At 36.8% G+C, this 25,857-nt stretch overlaps 1 protein-coding gene across 16 annotated transcripts in view; it reads left to right on the top strand.

Moving 5' to 3' along the window:
- The window catches only part of DTWD2 (DTW domain containing 2), a 1,117,698-nt gene that overhangs the window by 18,291 nt on the left and 1,073,550 nt on the right, over positions 1-25,857 (top strand). For all 16 annotated transcript variants that reach the window (XR_014838614.1, XR_014838622.1, XR_014838613.1 and 13 more), the window contains exon 2: positions 20,810-20,900. Coding sequence is in view for 4 of the 16 variants with exons in the window: in XM_085014346.1 (XP_084870472.1) it covers positions 20,810-20,900 (91 nt within the window). In the remaining 12 variants the exon portion in view is untranslated. The remainder of the gene's footprint in view (positions 1-20,809; positions 20,901-25,857) is intronic.

Below are 25,857 nucleotides of genomic sequence, written 5' to 3'. Positions count from 1 at the left end.
CAGTTGAGATTGCTTCTCTTTATGAGATGAAAGTTAATTATTATATTAATAATGAAAAGCATTTTCTTCATTATATTGAATATAGTTTCAGAAATGTAAGACCTAGTGTTTACAGATTATTTGGGTTCCTTAAAAATGACAGTAGAGGGCACTGTGGTATTTAATTTTTCAAAGCCTGTTTTAAAATTAGAAAGCTGTTGCCATTTTTATGTGTGATATAGTATATCTGCTCAACCGATCTATTGAAAAGCTGTGAAACTCTTTGTTCTTTGCTTTTTCACTCTGTGGGACTATAAAGTTTTTCTTGAGTATTGGGAAATTTGAGGTGCATTATCTTTCTGGCTTTTACAATTTCTTTTTGTTTAGTGGTAAAATAAATTATTTTTAGGTGTTTGGGATTAATATATAGACTACTTACTTATGTAAAATAGATTATCAACAAGGACCTATACAGTATAGCTCAGGGAACTCAGTATTTTTTAATAACTTCTATGGGAAAAGAATATGAAAAAGAATGGGTATATATATATATAACTGAATCACTTTGCTGTACATCTGAAACTAATACAGCATTGTAAATCAGCTGTACTCCAATGTAAAATAAAAAATAAGTTAAAAATTCTTTTTAAAATAGTAATTCTTATAAATCTATTCACTCATCTTTAAAATTGGCCTAAGTGAGATTTTCTTGATTAAAATTATTACTATTAGAAAACTGACTTTCAGTGAATATGTTTGAAATTTAAACTTTTAAGTATTAATTAAACTTTTGAAAGATGTTTTTATAGGTTTTAGCATCTCTAGTCATATGTCAGATATAAATTTATTTGCCTACAGGCTGTCAGAAATACTATATCCAGAGTGACAGAAACCCCTGTATTATATCATTCATTTTGGAAGCCAATCAGTCCTAGTCTGACAGGAAGCCTATGTGTTGACTCCTGCAACCTTAATGAGAAAAGAAGAAACGGGTTAAAAAGTCATAAAATTTCTTCAGGGAAATTATTTGAAAATTCCATTTATATTTTAAGAATATAATTCACATGAATTGGGTTGTGTAGATTTTATTTATTTATTTATGTCTTTTTTTGCTATTTCTTTGGGCCGCTCCCACAGCATATGGAGGTTTCCAGGCCAGGGGTCGAATCGGAGCTGTAGCCACCCGCCTACGCCAGAGTCACAGCAACGCGGGATCCGAGCCGCGTCTGCAACCTACACCACAGCTCATGGCAACGCTGGATCATTAACTCACTGAGCAAGGGCAGGGACCAAACCCGCAACCTCATGGTTCCTAGTCGGATTCGTTAACCACTGCACCACGACAGGAACTCCCAGGATTGTGTAGATTTTAAAGAAGATAAACCCCAATGATAGAAAACAGTGTTTATTCTAATTTGCAATGCATTGTAAATCTACAACAGAGAAAAATCTTAGCTCTTGCTTTGGTCATTCTGTTATAAGTTAGTTGAAAGATAAAAGTCATAGATAATTACATTTTTATTACATTAACCTGAGATTCAGTAGTTATTCTGCAGAACTTACTTGGTGCCTTATTACTAGTTCTATGAAAGAGGAAATTGAAAACCTCTGACAGACTCAAGATCACATAGCAAAACAATGATACTGTCAGTGACGTATCTTAATAGTTATTCCCTAAACCTGTACCCAATCTGTCACTTGATATTTCTTCAGGTATTAATTTTCTTCCTTAGATCTATGTACATTATAGAAGTAGTTTGATTTTTAAGATGAATGTTCATTATTTATAAGTAATGATAAATACTAATTTGTAAATAATGATAAATAATAATAATGTTTTGAGGTATAGTATCTGATTTTTTTTCCTGTCATCTCTAATAGTTCATAGGAAGGAAGGAATTTTAAAAAATTCTTTGTGGCATAGTGAGAACAAGTGAGTTCTGTGAGGGCAGGAATCTTTCTCTTTTTTATTGTCCCTAGTGTCAAATGTCTGGCATGTAGTTAGGTGTACACTAAATATTTGAATAAGTATTTGAATTTATAAATTATTTAATTCATTATCAACCTGAAATATTTAAACCTTCAGAGATTAATTTTGGATGTGAAGAGATTTTTAGTTTTTTGGAAAAGGATTTTATTTTTATTTAAAAATTTAACCTATTTTTTGTATACTTTTTTTAAACTAAAAAAAACCAAAACCCAAATAGTTCATTTACTTCTTCTACTCTCACCCCCACCTCTGGAAACCACCAAACCTTTCTCTGTGCCTTTGAGCTTAGGTTTTTTTTTTTTTTTTTTTAAAGATTCCACATGTAAGAGAGATCATATGGTATTTGTCTTTCTCTGTATGACTCTATTTCACTTAGCATAATGCTGTTGAGTCCATCCATGTTTGTCACAAATGGCAAGACTTCATTCTTTTTTGTGGCTGAATAATATTCCATATTACAATTTATTTTTTTCTTTTATTTTTTATTATAGTTGATTTACAATGGTCTGTCAATTTCTGCTGTTCAGCAAAGTGACCCAGTCATACATATATATATATACATTCTTTTTCTTACATTATCTTCCATCACGTTCCATCACAAGTGACTACAATTTCTTTATCCATTCATCCACTGATGGACACTGAGATTGTTTCTGTATCTGGGCTGTTATAAATAATATGCATTGAGCATGGGAATGCAGATAGCTTTTTTTGAGTTAGTATTTTCATTTTCTTTGGGTAAATACCCAGAGCAGGAATTTCTGGATTGTATAGTGCTTCTGTTTTTATTCTTTTGAGAAACCTCCATACTGTTTTCCATAGTCAACAGTATTGGTTCCATAGCTGTACCAATTTACATTCTCACCAACCAGGGCAGGAGGGTTCCCTTTTCTCCACACCCTCTTCAGCATTTATTATTTCTATTATTTTTGACAACAGCCATTCTAGCAGTTATGAAGTGATATCTCATTGTGGTTTTGGTTTGCATTTCCCTGATGATTAATGATAATAGAGCATCTTTTCATGTACTTGTTGGATATCTATGCCTTCATTAGAAAAATATCTGTTCAGATTTTATGCCCATTTTTCAGTTGCATTGTTTGTTTTTTGTGCTTGTATAAGTTCTTGGTATATAATTTGCAAATATTTTTCTCCCATTCTGTAGGTTGTCATTTCATTTTGTTGATAGTTGCTTTTGCTATGCAGAAGCTTTTTAGTTTTATGGAATACCACTTGTTTATTTCTGCTTTTGCTTTTGCTGTCAAATTCAGAAAATCATTGCCAAGATGTAAGTTAAGGATCCTACTGCCTATATTTGCTTCTAGGAATTTTATTTAAAAATTTGTTTCCGGCCTTATGCACAAGTCTTTAATTGATTTTGAGTTGATTTTGTGTATAGTGTAAGATAGTGGTTCAGTTTCATTCATTTGTATGTGGTTGTCCAACTTTTTTAGCACCATTTATTGTAGAAACTGTCCTTTCTCTGCTCTATATTGGTTTGTTTGTTGTAAATTAATTGGTCATATGTGCATGGGTTTATTTCTAGGCTCTGTATCTTGTTTCATTGGTGTATATATCTGTTTTATGCCATTATAATACTATTTTAAATATTAGAGCTTTTTAAAGTATACTTTGTGATCAGGGAGCATGATGTCTCTAGCTTTATTCTTCTTTCTCAAGATTGCTTTGGCTATTTGGGGTCTTTAATAGTTCCATACAAATTTTAGGAATTTTTGTTCTATTCTTGTGAAAAATGTCATTGGAATTTTGATAGGAATTGCATTGAATCTGTAGATTGTTTTGAGTAGTATGGACATTTTAACAATATTAATTCTGGGAGTTCCCGTCGTGGCGCAGTGGTTAACGAATCCGACTAGGAACCATGAGGTTGCGGGTTCGGTCCCTGCACTTGCTCAGTGGGTTAACGATCCGGCGCTGCCGTGAGCTGTGGTGTAGGTTGCAGACGCGGCTCGGATCCCGCGTTGCTGTGGCTCTGGCGTAGGCTGGTGGCTACAGCTCCGATTCAACCCCTAGCCTGGGAACCTCCATATGCCGCGGGAGCGGCCCAAGAAATAGCAACAACAACAACAACAGAAAAAAAAAAGACAAAAGACAAAAAAAAAAAACAAAAAAAAAACCAATATTAATTCTTCCAATCTCTGAATACAGGATAGCTTTCCATTTATATGTGTGTCCTTCATTTTCTTTCTTTAAACAAGTCTTTTACCTCCTTGGATAAATTTATTCCTAAAATTTTATTCTTTTGGAAAATAATTTTAAAATGAGAGCAAGTACTCTATACTGATCCACTAGTTTGGTAAGAGATGGTTTACCATTTTGATAGCTAGTTACAACTGTAATACACATAGAGAATTTTGAAGGAGAAAAAGTATGAGAAATGTTGCTGTTAATAACAAATGAGCACAAATGTTTACCGTAAGGTAACTTACTAAATATAAAGTTGATCAATTGAAATGAAAAATATTTTAAAGAACTATACAGTTTTATTAGTTTGAGGTAATTAGAATTAGGTTAATAAAAGGGACATGCTTTAAAATAAATAGGTGGAGTTCCCGTCTTGGCTCAGTGGCAACAAGCCTCCCTAGTTATCCATGAGGACGCAGGTTTGATCCCTGGCCTTACTTAGTGGGTTAAGGATCCAGTATTGCTGTGAACTGTGGTGTAGGTTGCAGACATGGCTGGTAACTGGCATTGCTCTGGCTGTGGTGTAGGCTGGCAGTTGCAGCTCCAGTTCAGCCCCTAGCCTGGAAACTTCCATATGCCACAAGTGCAGCCCTAAAAAGACCAGACAAAAAAAAAGTTAAAAAAATAGGTAATGATATTTTATAAGTGTATTAAAGCATAAACCAGAAGAATCAGTTTTAGTGCAGTTACAGTGTTTGTATATAAAGTGCTTAGCTTTTTTTTTTTTTTTTTGGTAAATATTCAGTAAATATTTTTGCCTTCTATATGTTGTTGCTTACCAGAAAGATCACAAATGATAAATAAAGATCTGAGACTCCAAATTTCATTTATAATACAAACTAATTGCTTAAGTACTAGAGAGGAAATGAAGGAACAATTGCTATTTGATATGTAAGAAAATGAAAGGACAGGATAAGAAATTGTGTAGGAGGAGAAAGGCATTTCAAGGTGGAGGTAAAAGAGAATGCAAAGATATTCTTTCATGTATTCAACAGTATTTATTGATAGCTTACTATGCTAAGTGCTAGGATATAACAGTGAGAAAAGTAGGCCAAGTCCTTGCCCTTGGGTAGCTAACAATGGAGAGAAGGAAACCCACCTTAAAATAACATAATATCAAATAGTGGTAAAATGGCTCTTTCTTACTAACTAGGGTGAACATTTGTTTTCAATTTCATTTTTATATTTAAAAAAATAACATCTCTATTAAGATATGACATTTATTCTGTGACATTTATTTTATTAAAGTGCACAATTTAGTGTTTCTGGGAGTTCCTTGGTGACCTAGTCGTTAAGGACTTGGTTGTTGTCACTGCTATGCCTTGGGTTACTGTTGTGTCTCCAGTTTGATCCTTGGCTTGGGAACTTCTGCGTGCCCTGGGTGCGGCCAAAAAAAAGTTTTTTTCTTATATTAGCTGAATTGTGCAAACACCACCAGTATCACAGAGCTTTTAGAAGGTTCTCTTTGAGTGTCTCTTTTCAACATCTTTCTCATAAGCTTCCTTCTTCTTTTGGTATCACATCCTGCTCATTAAACTCCACTAATTACCATCTGATTGTTCTATCATTTTGATGCAGTTCCCTGAGTAAATTGCTCAGCAGTCTGATCCAGTTAATTTGGGAAGGGGTAGTTTTTGAGGCCACTCTTTGAGGTTTGTCCTGACTGCAGGTATGCTATTAGCTGTCTCTTTCTTTCTTTCTTTTTTTTTGTTATGGTTCTGAAATTTTATTTTTATTTTTTACAGAATAAAATACATACATTTAAACACAATTACATTCACACAGATTATTATATCATGGATCTTAAGAAAGAGATTAAGTGACTCCCTCTGGAGAAGTGGAATGGAAAATATGCTGAGACAAATAGGAAATTTATTCTATACTTTATCCCATTTTGTATGGCTTTCATCCTTACTATTTAGTATTATCTATTACATTTCAATTTTTCTTTAAAAATTAGCATTATATTAAAATTGTTATATTATGCAAATAAAATTTATAAAGAAAGCCTTATACATCATTAAATATTTTATATAGCATAATAAAAAGAATGACTTAACTGGTAAGAATAACAAAAATAACATACCCTCTGAAAATAAGTGAAGTATAAAATGCATAAATTGGTTAAAAAACAGTGTAACTATATAAATATGTCCTCACCATTTGTTACATCTTATTGATTCTTCAATATAGGCATTACACCATTCTAGGTGATGCAATAAACAAGACATTATAGACCTTACATTGTACCATGGAGAGAAATGGTTATTCATAATACAGTTGTAGAACTGTATTATTTAATTGTACAGTTGCATTATTTAATTATAATTATCATAAATTCTTTGATGGAGAGGAAATCCGAATCAGACCTAAGAAGACTTCAGCATTCCAAGAATGATGTCAAATGACCCCCTTTATGGTGGATTATGCACTTATTTACTATGAGATATATCTCTTCTCCAAAGATTCCTTGTTTGTGTATCAATTGTATTTTTGGTTTGCAGTTATTCTGAAGTTTTGATATAAGGGTCTATATGTATATGAGATTGTTTTAAGTTGTTGGTCTCTTAATTGCAAATTTATCTCCAGTGTCCTGCATTTGTACCCACCTCTTCTCATGATTTCTGATTTTGGTGGTATACTTGTGCATGGATGATTTCATATCTTTACTGTATATATACCTTTACTGGTGATCCTTGTCATTTGTGGAATTTTTGTTCCCTGTTGCTATCTTTTCTTTTTTGCCTAGAGAACAACCTTTAGTATTTGTTGTAAGACTGGTTTAGTGTTTCTGAATTCTCTCAACTTTTGCTTATCTGTGAAGGTTTTGCTTTCTCCTTCAAATCTGAATGAGAGCCTTGCTGGGTAAAGTAATCTTGGTTGGAGTTTTTTTCCTTTCATCATGTTAAGTATATCCTGCCACTCCCTTCTGGCCTGCAGAGTTTCTGTGGAAAAATCTGCCAGTAACCTTATTGGGGTTCCCTTGTATGTCACTTGTTTCTTTTCCCTAGCTGCTTTCAAGATTTTCTCTTTGTCTTTAATTTTGGTCAGCTTGATTAATATGTGTCTTGGTGTATTCCTCCTTGAGTTTATTTTATATGGTACTCATTGTGCTTCCTGGATTTGTGTAAGTGGTTCCTTTCCCATGTGAGGGAAGTTTTCAGCTATTATCTCTTGGAATATTTTTTCTGTCCCTTTCTCTCTCTCTTGTCCTTCTGGCACCCCTTTAATATGGATGTTGGTGTGTTTAACCTTGTCCCAGAGTTCTCTGAGACTCTCTTCATTTGTTTTCAATCTTTTTTCTCTTTTCTGTTCTGCATTCTGCTGTTAGCTGCTTCTAGTGAATGTTTTATTTCAGTTATTGTATTTTGCATCTCTTCTTGTTTAAGTTTTATATCTTGTATCTCTTTGGTCAGTGTTTCCTGTAAGTTATCCATCTTTGCCTCCAGTTTATTTCCAATGTCTTGCATCATGTTGAGCATCAACAATCTAAAGTCTTTTTCCTGGAGGCTGAGAATCTCCTCATGGCTTAGCTGATTTTCTGGGGTTTTTCCTTTCTCCCTCATCTGAGTTATAGTTCTCTGTCTTTTCATTTTTATAGGTTTTTGGTGTGGTGACCTTCTTACAGATAATAGAGCTGTAGCCTCTCTTACTTCTGGTGTCTGCCCCCCTTGTGGCTGAAGTCGGTATGGGGGCTTGGTGTAGGCTTCCCGATGGGAGGGGCTGATGCCTGCCCACTGGTAGGAGGAGCCGATTCTACTCCCTCTGGTGGGTGGGGCTTAGTCTCTGGATGGGATTAGAGGCAGCTGTGTGCCTGAGGGGTCTCTAGGTAGCCTGTTTACTGAGGGGTGGGGCTGTGATCCCACCTGGATTGTTGTTTTCCCTGGGGCTTCTCAGTGCTGACTGATGGGTGGGGCCAGATTTTCCCAAAATGGCCACCTCCAGAGAAAGGCAGTGCTGCTGAATATTCCCGAGAGCTTTGCTTTCAATGTCCTTTCCTCACAACAAGCCACATTTCACCCCTCTTTTCTCAGGATGTCCTCCAGGAACTGCAGTCAGGTTTGACCCAGATTCCCATGGAGACTTTGCTCTGCCCTGGGACCCAGTGCATGTGAAAGTCCGTGTGCGCCTTTTGAGAATGGGGTCTCCGTTTCCCCCAGTCCTGTGGAGCTCCTGCGCTTAAGGCCCAGTGGCCTTAAATGCCAGATGCTCCAGGGGCTCTTTCTCCCAGTGCCAGATCCCTGCACATGAGGGTTTGATGTGTGGCTCAGAACTCTCAGTCCTGTAGGTGAGTCTCTGTGAACCAGTTAGTTTCCAGTCTGTGGAGCTTCCCCCCCAGGAGGTATGGGGTTGTTTATATCACGAAATTGTCCCCCCTACCTCTTGATGTGGCCTCTTCTTTTTCTTCTGGAGTAGGGTATCTTTTTTAAGGTTTCTGGTCCATTTGGGTGAAGATGGCTCAGCCTTTTGTTATTTTTAGGAGAGAAATTGAACTCCAGTCCTTCTCTTCCGCCATCTTAATCCTGTCTCCCCCTGGCTCTTTCTGATGAACTAGCTAGCTGAAGATTTAGCTTGTTGCTCTTTAAACTAAGGAGAGTTATTGTTTTTGAGAGCACCCTTAGGCTTGAACCGCCTCACACTCCATTTCAAATGATGTCAATTAGTTCGAGGAGAGCTTCAAAGCTCTCTTTTCTTATAGTCTGCTCTTCCTCCAGGGCAAACTATGAGCCCATGTTCTGGGCACCGGACTGGCAGTAGCTTCTTGCTTGCAGCTTCTGGTTTGGAACTTATGTCCTGCAAGTGAATTGGGATGAAAGCAGCTGTGGTCCCAGCATTCTCAGCCTACTGAACTGTGGTAAAGCTTCTGTTTTTTAAGTGGAGGCTAGGTGGAGGAAGGGAGCCTCTGCTCTCTTGTTCACACCCACCAGGAGTTTATTTTCTTCACCTTGGAGTTAGAGGGGTGAAAGATGCTGGTCTGCCTTTCATTGTGACATATGGTAAGCCATGATGGAAAGCTGAGAAGAAGCTTTGTTCTTTTTTTTTTTTGGTTTTTTTTTTAGGTGGCATCTGTGACATATGGAGGTTCCCAGGCTAGGGGTCTAATCCGAGCTGTAGCCGCTGGCCTACACCACAGCCACAGCAACGCCAGATCCGAGCCATGTCTGCAATCTACACCACCGCTCATGGAAATTCTGGGTCTGTAACTTACTGAGCGAAGCTAGGGATTCAACCCGCAACCTCATGGTTCCTAGTTGGATTCATTTCCACTGCACCATGATGGGAACTCCAAATTTCTTTCTTTTTTTGGGGGTGTGTCTTTTTATTTTATTTTAATTTCTATTTCTTTTTTGCTTTTTAGGGCTGCAACCACGGCACATGGAAGTTTCTAGGCTAGGGTAGAATCGGGGCTACAGCTGCTGGCCTGCACCACAGCAACACCAGATCTGAGCCACGTCTATGACCTACACTACAACTCACAGCAGCACTAGATCTTTTACCCACTGAGTGAGGCCAGGGATTGAACCTGCAGCCTCATGGTTCCTAGTCAGATTCGTTTCTGCTGCTGCGCCATGATGGGAACTCTGGAAGCTCTGTTCTTGGCCACACCTGCCTGGAGTGAAGTTTCTGTCAACTTGAACTGAGGCAAGGTAGTGAATGGGTTATGGCTAAAATGCCACAAACTATCGTGGTACCAAGTTTTTGTATATTTTCTTGAATAATGTTTCTTTGTTCAAATATGCCCTTAGGAAAATTTCCAGAGACTTTTTTTTTCATTTACCTAGCCCGTGGCATGAAGAATTTCCTGGGCCAGAGATCTGACCTGCAGCACAGCTATGACCTGAGCCGTAGCAATTAACTGAGCCATAGCAGTGACTGCCAGATTATTAACCTGATAGGCCACCAGGGAACTCCAGGACAATTTCTAGAGTCTTTAAATCGTTGTTTTTTATTTTTTTATTTTCATTTTTATATATTTTTTAGGACTTTGGATCTTCTTTTTTTTAAGACTTTGGATCTTCTTTTTTTTAAATTTAGTTTTATTGGAGTAGAGTTGATTGACAATGCAATGTTTCAGGTATACAGCAAAGTGAATCAATCATACGTATAATTATATTCATTCTTTTCTCATAAAGGTTATTACAAACTGTTGAGTAGATTTTTCTGTGCTATGCAGTGGGTTCTTGTTAATCATCTATTTAATACAGTACTGTAAATATATTATTCCCATACTCCCAATTCTTCCCTCCCCTCCAATGGTTTCACCTATGGTAACCATAAGATTGGTTTTGAAATCTGTGGGTTTTTTTCTGTTTTTTAAATAAGTTCTTTTCTATCATTTTTTATTTAATTCCACATATAAGTGGCATCATATGTTTGTCTTTCTCTGTCTGACTTCACTCAGTATGATAATCTGTAGGTCCATCCATATTGCTTCAAATGGCATTATTTCATTCTTTTTTGTGACTAAATAATATTCCGTTGTATATATGTACCACAGCATTGGTGTCCATTCCTTTGTTCATGAACATTTAGATTGCTTCCATGTCTTGGATGCTGTAAGATAAGTGTTGCATTGTGTTGCATTGAACATTGAGGGTACAAGTATCTTTTCAAATTACAGTTTTCTCTGGCTAGATACCCAGGAATGGGATCGTATGGTAGTTCCTTATTTAGTTTTGTAGGGAACCTCCATACTGTTTTCCATAATGGTTATACCAATGTATATTCCCACCAGCTTTATAGGAAGGGGTCCCTTTTCTCCACACCCTCTCTAGCATTTATTGTTTGTAGACTTTTTGGTGATGGCCATTCTGGTTGGTGTGAGGTGATATATAATTGTAATTTTGACTTGTGTTTCTCTAATAGTTAGTGATTTTGAGAATCGTTTTATGTGCTTTTTGGCCATCTGCTTGTCTTCTTTGGAGAAATGTCTGTGTACATCTGAGTATTTTAAAATTTGTTTATTTATTTTTTTGTTGTTGAGTTGTATGTATATTTTGGAGATTAATCTCTTGTTGGTTGCTTTGTTTGCAAATATTTTTCCCCATTCTTTGTCTTTTTGTGTTGTTAATGATTTCCTTTGGTGTGTAAAAGCTTTTAAATTTAATTAGGTTGCATTAAAAATATTTTTTTCATTACTCTAAGAGGTGGATCACAAAAGATATTGCTGAGATTTATGTCAAAGAGTGTTCTGCTTATGTTTTCCTCCAGAAGCTTTATAGTGTATGGGATAACATTTAGATCTTTAATCCATTTTGAATTTATTTTTGTATATGGTGTTAGAGAGTGTTCTAAATTCATTCTTTTACATGTAGTTGTGCAGTTTTCCCAGCACCACACATTGAAGAGAATTTCTTTTCTCCATAGTTTATTCTTACCTCCTTTGTCAAAGATTAATTGGCCATAGGTGCGTGGGTTTATTTCTGGGCTTTCTGACCTGTTCCACTAATCTATATATCTGTTTTTGTGTCAGTACCATACTGTTTTGAGGACTGTAGCATTGTAGTACAGTCTGAAGTCAAGAAGCCTGATTCTTCCAGTTCTGTTTTTCTTTTTCAATATTACTTTGGCTCTTCAGGGTCTTCTGTGTTTCCATACAAGTTTTAAAATATTTTCTTCTAGTTCTGTGAAGAATGTCATTGATAACTTGATAAGGATTGCATTGAATCTGTAGATTGCCTTGGGTAGTATAGTCATTATGTCAATATTGATTCTTCCAATCCAAGAGCATGATAACATCTTTCCACCTGTTTTTATCATCTAAGATTTATTTCATTGGCATGTTATGATATTCAGAGCACAGGTCTTTTGTCTCTTTAGGTAGGTATATTATTAGGTAGGTATTTTATTATTTTTGATGCAGTGGTAAGTAATTTCCCTGATTACTCTTTCTGATCTTTCATTGCTAGTATGTAGAAATTCAATAACTTTCTGTGTATTAATTTTGTATCCTTCAGCTTTACCATATTCATTGATGAGATCTAACAGTTTTCTGATAGTGCCTTTAGGATCTTTTACGTATAGTATCATGTAACTGGCAAACAGTGATAGTTTTACTTCTTTACCAATTTGGATTCCTTTATTCCTTTTTTTTTTAGATTTTTAAAGAATTTTAATTCCCCAATACATTATTTTTTTTTCTACTGCACAGCATGGTGACCCAGTTACACATACATGTAAACATTCTTTTTTCTCACATTATCATGCTCTGTCATAAGTGACCAGACATAGTTCCCAGTGCTACATAGCAGGATCTCATTGCTAATCCATTCCAAAGGCAATAGTCTGCATCTATTAACCCCAAACTCCCAGTCCATCCCACTTCCTCCCCCTCCCCCTCAAGTCTGTTCTCCAAGTGCCTGAATTTCTTTTCTGTGGAAAGGTTCATTTGTGCCATGTATTAGATTCCAGATATAAGTGATGTCATATGGTATTTGTCTTTCTCTTTCTCACATACTTCACTCAGTATGAGAGTCTCTAGTTCCATCCATGGTGCTGCAAATGGCATAATTTTGTTCTTTTTTTATGAGTGAGTAGTATTCACTTGTGTATATATACCACATCTTCCTAATCCAATCATCTGTCGAAGGGCATTTGAGTTGTTTCCATGTCTTGACTGTTGTGAATAGAGCTTCAGTGAACATGCAGGTGCATGTGTCTTTTTTCAAGGAAAGTTTTGTCCGGATATATGCCCAAGAGTGGGATTGCTGGATCATGTGGTCGTTCTATGTACAGATTTCTAAGGTATCTCTGTACTGTTTTCCATAGTGACTGTACCAGCTTACATTCCCACCACCAGTGCAGGAGGGTTCCCTTTTCTCCACACCCCTTCCAGCACTTGTTATTTGTGGACTTATTAATGATGGCCATTCTGACTGGCATGAGGTGGCATCTCGTGGTAGTTTTGATTTGCATTTCTGTAATAATCAGTGATGTCGAGCATTTTTCCATGTGCTTGTTGGCCATTTCTATGTCTTCCTTGGAGAAATGTCTAATCAGGTCTTTTGCCCATTTTTCCATTGGGTAGTTGGCTTTTTTGCTGTTGGGTTGTATAAGTTTTTTGTGTATTTTAGAGATTAATCCCTTGTCAGATGCATCATTTGAAACTATTTTCTCCCATTCTGTAAGTTGTCTTTTTTTTTTTTATGGTTTCCTTGCTGTGCCAAACTTGTCAGTTTGATGAGGTCCCATTGGTTTATTTTTGCTTTTATTTCTTTTGCTTTGGGAGGCTGACCTGAGAAAATATTCAAAATATTCTGATGTCAGAGAATGTTTTGCTTATGTTCTCTTCCAGGAGTTTGATGGTGTCTTGTCTTATATTTAAGTCTTTCAACCATTTTGAGTTTATTTTTGTGCATGGTGTGAGTGCGTGTTCCAGTTTCATTGCTTTGCATGCAGCTGCCCAGGTTTCCCAGCAATGCTTGCTGAATAGACTGTCTTTTTCCCATTTTATGTTCTTGCCTCCTTTGTCAAAGATTAATTGACCACAGGTGTCAGGGTTTATTTCTGGGTTCTCTATTTTGTTCCATTGGTCTCTCTGTCTGTTTTGGTACAAGTACCACACTGTTTTGATGACTGTGGCTTTGTCATACTGCCTGAGGTCTGGGAAAGTTATGCCTCCTGCTTGGTTTTTGTTTCTCAGGATTGTTTTGGCAATTCTGGGTCTTTTGTGGTTCCATATAAATGTTTGGATTGTTTGTTCTAGTTCTGTGAAAAATGTCATGGGTAATTTGATAGGGATTGCATTGAATCCGTAGAGTGCTTTGGGTAGTATGGCCATCTTTATAATATTAATTTTTCTGATCCAGGAACATGGAATATCTTTCCATTTCTTTAATTTCTTTGATTAATGTTTTATAGTTCTCAGCGTATAAGTCTTTTACCTCCTTGGTCAGGCATGTTCCCAGTTATTTGATTTTTTTGTGGTGCGATTTTAAAAGGTATTGTATTTTTGTATTCCTTTTCTAATGTTTCATTGTTAGTATACAAAACTGCGACTGATTTCTGAATGTTAATCTTATATCCTGCTACTTTGCTGAATTCGTTGATCATTTCAAGAAGGTTTTGGGTTGAATCCTTAGGGTTTTCTATATATAGTATCATGTCACCTGCATACAGAGACAGTTTTACCTCTTCTCTTCCTGTTTGGATGCGTTTTCTTTCTTTCGTTTGTCTGATTGCTGTGGCTAGGACTTCCAATACTATGTAGAATAACAGTGGTAAGAGTGGGCATCCTTGGCTTGTTCCAGATTTTAGTGGGAAGGCTTTTAGCTTTTCCCCATTAAGTATTATATTTGCTGTGGGTTTGTCAGAAATGGCTTTGATTATGTTAAGGTATGTTCCCTCTATACCCACTTTGGTAAGAGTTTTGATCATGAATGGATGTTGGACTTTGTCATTTGCTTTTTCTGCATCTGTTGAGATGATCATGCAGTTTTTGACTTTTCTTTTGTTAATGTGGTGTATGATGCTGATTGATTTGCATATGTTGAACCATCCTTGTGCACCTGGGATGAATCCCACCTGGTCATGGTGTATAATCTTTTTTATATATTTTTGGATTCGGTTGGCTAAAATATTGTTGAGCATTTTTGCTTCTATATTCATCAAATATATTGGCCTATAGTGTTCTTTTTTGGTGGTATCATTGTCTGATTTTGGAATTAGGGTGATGGCGGCATCATAGAATGTCTTTGGGAGTTTCCTTCTTCTTCAACTGTTTGAAAAAGTTTATGGAGGATGGGTATAAGTTCCTCTTTGTATGTTTGTTAGAATTCATCTGTGAAGCCATCTGGTCCTGGGCTTTTATTTGTAGGGAGTGTTTTTATGACATATTCACTTTCATTTCTAGGTACTGGTCTGTTCTGTTGATCTATTTCTTTTTGATTCAGTTTTGGCAGGCTGCAAGTCTCTAGAAAGTTGTCCATTTCTATGCTGTCAAATTGATAGCATAGAATTGTTCATAGTATTCTCTCGTGTTTTTTTCTATTTCTGTAGTATCTGTCGTGACTGGTCCTTTTTCATTTCTGATTTTGTTTATTGGGGTTTTTTCTCTCCTCTTCTTGGTGAGTCTAGCTAGAGGTTTCTCAATTTTGTTTACCTTTTCAAAGAACAAGCTCTTCATTTTATTGAGTTTTTTCTGTTGATTTTCTATCTCTATTGTATTGATTTCCTCTTTGATTTTTATGATTCCCTTCCTTCTGCCTTTATTTCTTTTCCTTCTCCAATTTCCATGGCTAGAACTTCTTAAAACTGTGTTGAATATCAGTGGTGAAAATGGATATCCTTATCCTGTTCCTGATTTTAGTGGAAATGCTTTCAGTTTTTCACCATCGAGAATGATGTTAGCTGTAAGTTTGTTATCTATGACTTTTATTATGTTGAGGTAAGTTCCCTCTATGTTCACTTTCTGTAGAGTTTTTTTTTTTTTTAATCAGTAATGGGTGTTGATTTTGTAAAAAGCTTTTTCTAAAATGGTTGTTTTTTAAAATAATATTTGTCAGTTTCACTTATTTCACTGGAGAGTGGGTCTCTGAAGCACCTTTCACTTTTATCCTGGAAGTGGAAGTCTCCAAACTACTTAATTCTAAATCTTCCTAAAGTTCAAATATGTCTTCACAGTAAAGAAATTACTATCCCAGAATCGATCAATATGTCTGTCTGTCTGTCTGTCTATCTATTTATCTATCTGTAGTTTTCTCCCCATGAACAGAGGTTTTGGTCAGCCCAGAGCTGTCAATATTCGGAGTAGTTCTTTGGGCTATCCTGTCCTACTAAGGACTTTTATAATTACTTTGTATGTCATGAGCTAAAGATATTGTTTTTAAGTGTTTATTTTACTTAGTTTTCTCCTACCCACAGAAGTCTGAAGCTTTCACTCAGTTTGTTTACTTGATTGGATTTTGCAGTTCTTTGGTCCTGTTGATATAGGTGGATGTTTCTTGCATAGGACGTTTGACTTTTTTTGCATTCCTTCATATTCTTAGAATCATATAGTTACAAATATGTAAGCTGATATTCAGTTAAATTGTTACTTTAAGAAGTGGCTTAATCTGATCTTAAATTACATTTTATGGAAGAATTTTGCTGACATCTGATCACACACTGCAGTTGAGAGCTTCATATAAAAAATCAGAAACTTTTAGAATTTGAATATATCTCATCCTCATCCTCATCCTCCTTCCAGTAAATGAGAAATCCTAATTTCAGATCCGTATCTGTTTATCAGTATAGCTGATTCCTTCAATCACTGCTACTGTGTTTACTTGTATTTACTTTTTTTGTGGTCACTGGAAGACTCTCTCCATTCCTATAAATCTGCTTACCTTCATGAGAGGGAATCCATGTAGAACTGAGTCATCACATGGAATCATTTCATTCATCAGTGGAGAGCAAATGTAGTGGTTTTCCTTGGGTTAGTCATTCGCTCTGGGTTAGGCAGTGGAGAGAGTAAGTGGGGTCATGTTGTACAATACATTTTTACCTCTGCCTAATATATTATCTAGTAATTTCTTCAGCAGAAGCATAGGTTTGAAAGTTTCTTGCAGAATGAGGTGGTAGACATCATTTAACCAGTTTTCTCACACTCTGTGTTTTATTAATATATGTATTTCTTTCCTTAGGCTATAACTCAACGTAAATAAAACTGAGGAAATAGTTGATAGTGATCAATTTTGTAGTAGTAAGTATACTGTTGGGACTTCCTTTTAATGTCACTTTTACTCGTATACTATTGTAATATCATGTAAGGGTCTTCCTTTAGTAGTGATCTATTGTGAAAATTTACTTCCATGATATACTATATCTGGCTGGTTGAATTTCATATTATAAACATACATATTAAAAATAGGATTTAATGGGGAGTTCTGTTGTGGCTCAGCAGGTTAAGAACCTGACGTGTTTGTGAGTATGTGGGTTTGATTCCTGGCCTTGCTCAGTAGGTTAAGGATCCCACATTGCTGCAAGCTGTGGCATAGGTCACAGATGCAGCTCAGATATGGAGTTTCTGTGGCTGTGGTGTGGGGCTGAAGCTGCAGCTCTGATTTGACCCTAGCCTGGGAACTTACTTATGCCTCAAATGTGACCCTAAAAAGAAAAATAAATAAAGTAATCAATTAAAAAATAGAATTTAATGGTAAAATATCCATGTATATTCCTTCAAAACCTTTGAAAGGACACATAGGAAACTCATCACTGATTGCTCCTTGGAAAGAAAATGCTGTAGGCTGGAGGACTGAAAAAGGAAGTATACCCTTTTATTTCATCTGAATTTTTTAATGCATATAAGTATTACTGAAGTAATAACAATGCACTAAAAAGTAAATAAAACAAAAAACAGCAAAGTAAATAATAGCAAAAGGGGAGGTAAAAGATATTTCAGATGATCCATGGATGTAATTCTAGCCAAATATAGTTTGGCAACCCCTGTTTGGGTTTCTTCTCAAAATTGGTAAGCTTTCCATGTTGACTGATGGCTAAGTTTGAGTAGAACTCTCTTCTAGGTGGTAATTACATTATAATATTTTATAATCATTTTGTTCCTTCTAACTTCAGATAATTTAGAACATTTGCCAGGTTTCTCTTTGACATGAAATGTGCTCTTGATTTGGAATGCAAGTTAGTAGAAGTGTTGCTTCATGAATAAAAAGACTGTGGTGGTAACTTAGAAGTATTCTTCTACTGAAGATAATTAAGGCAAGATTTTTTGAGGTACTTTGATCTATATAGATGGTAAAAAATTTACTTCAGTCTTTTTTTTCAAATTGTCATATCTAAAATCTGACTGATTAAATTCATTCTTGGTATCTCTTTAAAAGAATGCATGTTTTTGTCTTGTTCCTTTGTCTGAAAGCTGTTTCTTTATCATCTGATAGTATCTACCTTTCTGTTTATTGTCCCTTTGACAGTTGGTATGTAGATGTTGAAGCAGGTGCACTGTCTTGGAGTTCTCAGGGGTGGTAATGGTTCACGTGTACCTCTTTGCTGGTGTAGATATTAGAGCAGGTGTTACTGCTCTGTCATCAATCTCCTTGCTTGGCCACTCTAGGTATCTCTCTAAAGCCTCAGGGGCAGGGGGGCTTTTCCCTACTTGTTGTTTATAGGTGCTCTCTGTAGCTGCAGGTTGTGTGATTCTCATGGTCCCTCTCCCTGCCTTGCTGCTGGTAGAAGTGCTCTCTGTAGCTCTGCAGATTGGAATGTGGGTTAATGGGCCTCCCCTGGCTCCCTTGGTGTGGAGGGTGCCACTGATGTGAGCCTTCACGGGGCCACTGGAAGGGGTCCTGTATCTTGTGCTTTTCACTGGTTGGGCAGCCCACAGCTCCATCAGAGAGTGGGCACTGGCAGCCATCTCATGGGAATGGCCGCTGCTACCAGCAGCTTTTCTGGCATTGCTTTGCTGGTCCAGCTTCTGCAGATGCTCTGGGCGGAGCCAAGACGCCTGTGTTTTCCCTGGTTGAAAGGGAGCGGGCCCCAGTGGCCCTCTCATGGGAATGGGTACTGCCACGATGGCATGAGCTCTGTAGATTCTCTATGTGGAGCTGAAACACCAGGGTTTGCGTACGTTTTCCCTGCCCAAGCAGATAACTGCTTTTGCCGGAAGTGGGTGCTGCTGCCAGCAGTTTTTCTGGTGCTGCTTTGCTGATGTGAGCCTCTGTAGATTCTCTGGGTGAGAAATTAGGGAAACCATCCCATTTACCATTGCATCAAAAAGAATAAAATACCTACATAATAATAAATCTACCTAAAAAGACAAAAGATCTGTACTCTGAAAACTATAAGACACTGATGAAAGAAATCAAAGAAACAGATGTAAAGATGTACCATGCTCTTGGATTGGAAGAATCAATATAGTCAAAATGACTGTACTACCTAAGGCAATCTACAGATTCAGTGCAATCCCTATCAAATCACCAATGACATTCTTTACAGAACTGGAACAAAATATTTTAAAATTTCTATAGAAAAATAAAAGACCTCGAATAACCAAAGCAATATTGAAAAGAAAAAATGAAACTGGAGGAATCAGGCTCTCTGACTTCAGACCCTACTGCAAATCTACAGTCATCAAAATGGTATGGTACTGGTACAAAACCAGAAATATAGATCAATGAAACAGGATAGAAAGCCCAGAAATAAACCCAAATGCCTATGATCATTAATCTATGACAAAGAAGGCAAGAACATCCAGTAGAGGAAAGATAGTTTCTTCAGTAAATGGTGCTGGGAAAACTGAACAACTGCATGTAAGAGAATAAATTGGAACGTTCTCTATTACCATACACAAAAATAAACTCAAAATGGATTAAATACCTAAATGTAAGGCCAGACACTATAAAACTCCTAGAGGAAAACATAGGCAGAAAGCTCTTTGACATAAATCATAGCAACATCTTATTTGATCCATCTTCTAGAACAAAGACAATAAAGACACAAATAAACCAATGGGACCTAATTAAACTCAAAAGCTTCTTCGCAGCAAAGAAAACCATTGAAAAAACTAAAAGACAGCCCACAGAATGGGAGAAAATTTTTGCAAATGACTCAACCAATAAAGGCTTAATCTCCAAAATATACAAACAACTCATACAATTCAACAACAAAGAAACAAACAACCCAATTGACAAGTGGGCAGAAGACCTAAATAGACATTTTACTAAAGAAGATATACAGCTGGCCAGCAGGCACTGATCATTAGAGAAGTGCAAATCAAAGCTACAGTGAGGTGCTACCTCACACCAGTCAGAGTGGCCATCATTAAAAAGTCAACAAATAACAAATGCTGGAGAGGATGTAGAGAAAAGGGAACCCTCCTGCACAGTTGGGAATGTAAATTGGTACAACCACTATGGGAAACAGTATGGCAGTTCCTCAGAAAACTAAATATAGAACTACCATATGACCCAGCAATCCCACTCTTGGGCATATATCCACACAAAAATTTCATTCAAAAGATATATACACCTGTAATGTTCATCACAGCACTATTCACAGTCGCCAAGACATGGAAACAAATGCCTATTGACAGATGAATAGATTCAGAACACATGGTACAGGTGTATAATGGAATACTACTCAGCTGTAAAAATGACAAAATAATGCCATTTTCAGCAATATGGATGGACCTAGAGACTCTCATACTGAGTGAAGTAAGCCAGAAAGAGAAAGACACCATATGATATAACTTATATGTAGAGTCTAAAATATGGCACAAATGTTCTATCTACGGAATAGAAAAGATCATGCACATGTAGGACACACCCGTGTTTGCTGGGTCAGGGAGAGGGAGTGGGATGGATTGGGAGTCTGGGGTTAGTAGTTGAAAACTCTTGCATTTGGAGTGGACGAGCAGTGAGATCCTGCTGTATAGTACAGGGAACTGTATATATAATCACTTGTGATGGGATGTGATGGAGGATAATGTGAGAAAAATAATGTGTATATATGTATGAGTGGGGTCACTTTTCTATACAGTAGAAATTGACAGAACATTGTAACTCAATAATAAAAAGTTAAAAAAATAATGCAGCTTTAGCAGATCTCTTTATCCAATGAAGTGGGATTATGTTCAAATTTTAGGTTATTTTTATATAGTTGTATTTTAAACATACAGGTCTCATCTTTGTTTCTGCCCTTTAGTCGGCCTCAGAAAGTGTGTTTGTGTCCATATCTACCAGCGCATCCTCTGCACATCTCTACCCACTTGTACATAATTCAGCATCCAGCAGAGGTGAGTAAGATTTTGTAAAATACACAATTTCAAATAGAATATTAGTACACAAGAGGAAGCATACAGGTGAACATACTCTTCCCTCCTCACTCTTCAGCATTTCTGAAAATAAATTGATGATAAATGCTTTCTCATTGATGATAAATAGTTTCCTATGATAGTATAGTGTCATATGCTTTGTAGACAGATATAAAACTGGGTTATATAATAAAAATCGTGTTATTTCATAAAAACTGTTACTGGAGTATATAGAAATTTACAACTCCAACACTTTTATATGAGATTTTGTGTGTAAAGATCTAAGAAATCATTGCTTTTAAAATTTTTGTCATAGCTTATTCTCTTTGATGTCCTTTCTTGTTAAGGTAGAATTAACTCTCAGCATGTTAATGTTATAAAATGAATGTGTAAAATAAATTTTTTACTTCAAGTGAGTATAACAAATATGTGTATTGTATATGCATGTATAAAATATGTATAAATGTATATAAAGACTTTAGTTAATACATTCCTATACTGATGAGAATTATGCGTGTGCTAGTATGTATGTGTTTCTGTAACTCTTGCTTAAATGCAGTAATGACAAAGGGCAAGGGAAGGAGATCATAGATAACCAGAAAGATATTAAGATATTAATTTGTCATTTTCATTTTCCAAGTGGTAAAACAATTATTCTTTTATTGCAGATGGTTAAATATTTCATTTGTTGGGCAACCTTTTTTTCAGTGTTAACAATATGCTTTTGTAAGGATTGTGCCACTTTGGTCACTAACATTATTTTATTACATTTAAATCTGTAAGACTCTGCAGGTCACGTATACGTAAAATGGTAGCTTACTGGCCATAAAAGTTTTGGCTAAACCTTGTCTTTTTCTTTTCTTTCTTTTTTTTTTTTTTGACTGTGCCTGTGGCATGTGGAATTTCCCAGGCCAGTGACTGAACACCAGCCACAGCAGTAAAAATGCCAAATTCCTTACCTCTAGGCCACCAGGCAACTCCTAAAACTTTACTTTTGAGGGTGAAGGCTGTTTTCATTTTATAGTATACTTAGTATTTTACCTTTTCACTGTTGTGAGGTTCCAGATGTAAGATAGCTTTTAAAATATAGGTGTTTTTGGAATTCCCGTTGTGGCACAGTGGTTAACAAATCCAACTAGGAACCATGAGGTTGTGGGTTCGATCCCTGGCCTTGCTCAGTGGGTTAAGGATCCAGCGTTGCTGTGAGCTGTGGTGTAGGTCATAGACGCGGCTCAGATCATGTGTTGCTGTGGGTTGCTGTGGCTCTGGTGTAGGCCAGCGGCTACAGCTCCAATTAGACCCCTGTACTGGGAATCTCCACATGCTGTGGGAGTGGCCCCAGAAAAGGCAAAAAGACAAAAAAAGACAAGAAAAAAAATATTGGTGTTTTCACTGATTTGTGGTAGTTTTAATATTTCTTATTAATTCCTTTTTCTGTTCATTCTCCCTACCTTCCTTCATTCCTTCCTTCTTCCCTACCTCCCTCCCACTGTCCCTCCATACCAGCATGGTTAATTCACAATTTCAATGATCTGTCCATAATTGTGTATGCTACAAATGTGTTTTATGGATGTACATCCATATCGTTTTTCCTTATCACACAAAGAACTTTCAAATTTTAATCTCAGTCATACCCAGCTGCTTTGTGCCTTATCTCAGCACACTGTTTTCAATAAAAGAATAGGCCAATTTGATGACTTCCCCTATAAGTGATTGAAAACCATTTGGACAGGCTCTAAGAGGGACTCTGAGAAAAGAAGACTTGGTAAAGTAGAAGAAATGGAGGTGATAGGATGAAGCATTTCAAAGAGTAGATATATGTATGAGGAAATTACTTAAGGAAAAAAAAGTTATCTCAAAAATAAGAAAAAACTTTACAAGAAAGAAGTGCCAAACTTCCTGGCCTTTTGTGAAATATATATATATATATATATATACATATATATATATATATATATATTGATTATGGATTTAACCTAAGATATGAGGGTAAGGAGTGATGTAAGGAAGCTAAATTTTTATTTACTATGAGAGGCTGTAGTTGTAAAATGCTATACTTAAGACTGAGGTTCAGGAGTTTAAATTTTTTTTTTTTTTGTCTTTTGTCTTTTGTTGTTGTTGTTGTTGTTGTTGTTGTTATTGTTGCTATTTCTTGGGCCGCTCCCGCGGCATATGGCGGTTCCCAGGCTAGGGGTTGAATCGGAGCTGTAGCCACCGGCCTATGCCAGAGCCACAGCAACTCGGGATCCGAGCCGCGTCTGCAACCTACACCACAGCTCACGGCAACGCCGGATCGTTAACCCACTGAGCAAGGCCAGGGATCGAACCCGCAGCCTCATGGTTCCTAGTTGGCTTCGTTAACCACTGTGCCACGACGGGAACTCCTAAATTTTTTTTTTAATTACTCAAATGAATTTATCACATCTGTAGTTGTATAATGATCATTCACAGGATTTCCATCCCATAACCCATGCATATTCCCCCACCCCCCAAACTGTCTCCTCTGGAGACTATAAGTTTTTCAATGTCTGTGAGTCAGCATCTGTTCTGCAAAGAAGTTCAGTTTATTTTTTTTTTCAAATTCCACATGTCAGTGAAAGCATTTGATGTTGGTGTCTCATTGTATGGCTGACTTCACTTAGCATGATAATTTCAAGGTCCATCCATGTTGCTAAAATGCTGGTAGTTCGTTCCTTTTAATGGCTGAGTAATATTCCATCGTGTATATGTACCATATCTTGATCCCCTCCTCTGTCGATGGACGTTTAGGTTGTTTCCATGTCGTGGCTATTGCAAATAGTGCTGCAATGAACACTGGAGTACATGTGTCTTTGCGAGTGGTGGTTTTCCCTGGATAGATGCCCAGGAGTGTGATTGCTTGATCAAATGGTAGTTCTATGTTTAGTTTTCTGAGGAATCTCAATATTGTTTTCCACAGTGGTTGCACCAGTTTACAATCCCACCAAGAGTGTGATAGGGTTCCTTTTTCTCCACCCACTTTCCAGGACTTATTGTTTTTAGACTTTTGGATGATGGCCATTCTGGCTGGTGTCAGGTGGTACCTCAGAGTGGTTTTGATTTGCATCTCTCTAATAATGAGTGATGCTGAATATCTTTTCATGTGTTTCTCGGCCATCTGTATGTCTTCTTTGGAGAATCATCTGTTTAGATTTTCTGCCCATTTTTTGATGGGGTTGTTTGTTTTTTTGGTATTGAGAGGTAGGAGGTGTTTATAAATTTTGGAGATTAATCCCTTGTCAGTCGATTCACTTGCAAAGATTTTCTCCCATTCTGTGGGTTGTCTTTTTGTGTTGTTTAGGGTTTCCTTTTCTGTGCAGAAACTTTGAAGTTTGAGTAGGTCCCATTTGTTTATTTTTGTTTTTGTTGTCAATACTCTGAGAGGTGGATCTGAGAAGATGTTGCTGTCGTTTATGTCAGAGAGTGTTTGGCCTATGTTTTCCTCTAGGAGTTTGATAGTGTCTGGTCTTATTTCTAGGTCTTTAATCCATTTGGTGTTTATTTGTGTGTATGGTGTTAGGGAGTGTTCTAATTTCATTCTTTTCCATGTGGCTGTCCAGTTTTCCCAGCACCACTTATTGAACAACCTGTCCTTTCTCCATTGTATATTCTTGCATCCTTTGTCATAGGTTAGTTCACCGTAGGTGCATTGGTTTAATTCTGGGCTTTCTATCCTGTTCCACTGATCTATATGTCTGTCTTTGTGCCAGTACCATGCAGTTTTGATGATTGTTGCTTTGTAGTATAGTCTGATGTCCGGGAGCCTGATTCCTCCAGCTCCATGTTTCTTTTTCAGGATGTCTTTGGCTATTCTGGGTCTTTTGTGCTTCCAAACAAACTTTAAAATATTGTGTTTGAGTTCTGTGAAAAATGTCCTTGGTAATTTGATAGGGATTGCATTGAATCTGTAGATTGCCTTGGGTGGTATAGTCATTTTGATAATATTAACTCTTCCAATCCATGAGCATGGTATATCTTTCCATCTATTTGTGTCATCTTTGATTTCTTTCATCAGTGGCTTATAGTTTTCAGAGTACAGGTCTTTTGTCTCTTTAGGTAGGTTTACTCCTAGGTATTTTATTCTTTTGGATGCGATGGTAAACGGGATTGTTTCCCTAATTTCCTTTTCTGCTTTTTCATTGTTAGTATATAGAAACGCTGTCGATTTCTGTGTATTGATTTTGTTTCCAGTGAGTTTGCCAAATTCGTGGATGAGCTCTAACAGTTTTCTGGTAGAGTCTTTAGGATTCTCTAGGTATAGTATCATGTCATCTGCAAATAGTGATAGTTTTACTTCTTCCTTTCCAATTTGGATTCCTTTTATTTCTTTTACTTCTCTGATTGCCGTGGCTAGGACTTCCAGAACTATGTTGAAGAGTAGTGAAGAGTAGTGGCGAGAGCGGAGATCCTTGTCTTGTTCCTGATCTCAGTGGGAATTCTTTGAGCTTTTCACCATTGAGAATGATGTTTGCTGTGGATTTGTCATATATGGCCTTTATGATGTTGAGGTAGGTTCCCTCTATGCCCCCTTTCTGAAGGGTTTTTTATCAGAAATGGGTGTTGGATTTTTGTCAAAGGCTTTTTCCTGTATCTATTGAGAGGATCATATGGTTTTTATTCTTCAGTTTGTTAATGTGGTGTGTCACACTGATGGATTTGCGGATATTGAAGAACCCTTGCATCCCTGGGATCCATCCCACTGGATCATGATGTACAATCCTCTTAATGTATTGTCGGATGTGGCTTGCTAGTATTTTGTTGAGGATTTTTGCATTGATGTTCATCAGTGAGATTGGCCTGTAGTTTTCTTTTTTTGTGGTATCTTTGTCTGGTTTTGGTACCAGAGTGATGGTGGCCTCATCGAATGAGTTTGGGAGTATCCCTTCCTCTGCAATTTTTTGAAATAGTTTCAGAAGGAGAG

The sequence above is a fragment of the Sus scrofa genome, chromosome 2 (assembly GCF_054392235.1).
Source record: "Sus scrofa isolate SSC_HxYL_T2T_F1_AM1 chromosome 2, Sscrofa_HxYL_maternal_Yorkshire_Landrace_v2.0, whole genome shotgun sequence".
Classification (NCBI taxonomy): domain Eukaryota; kingdom Metazoa; phylum Chordata; class Mammalia; order Artiodactyla; family Suidae; genus Sus; species Sus scrofa.
Note: the sequence above shows the minus strand (reverse complement) of the source record. Positions and strands in the feature narration are given on the sequence as shown.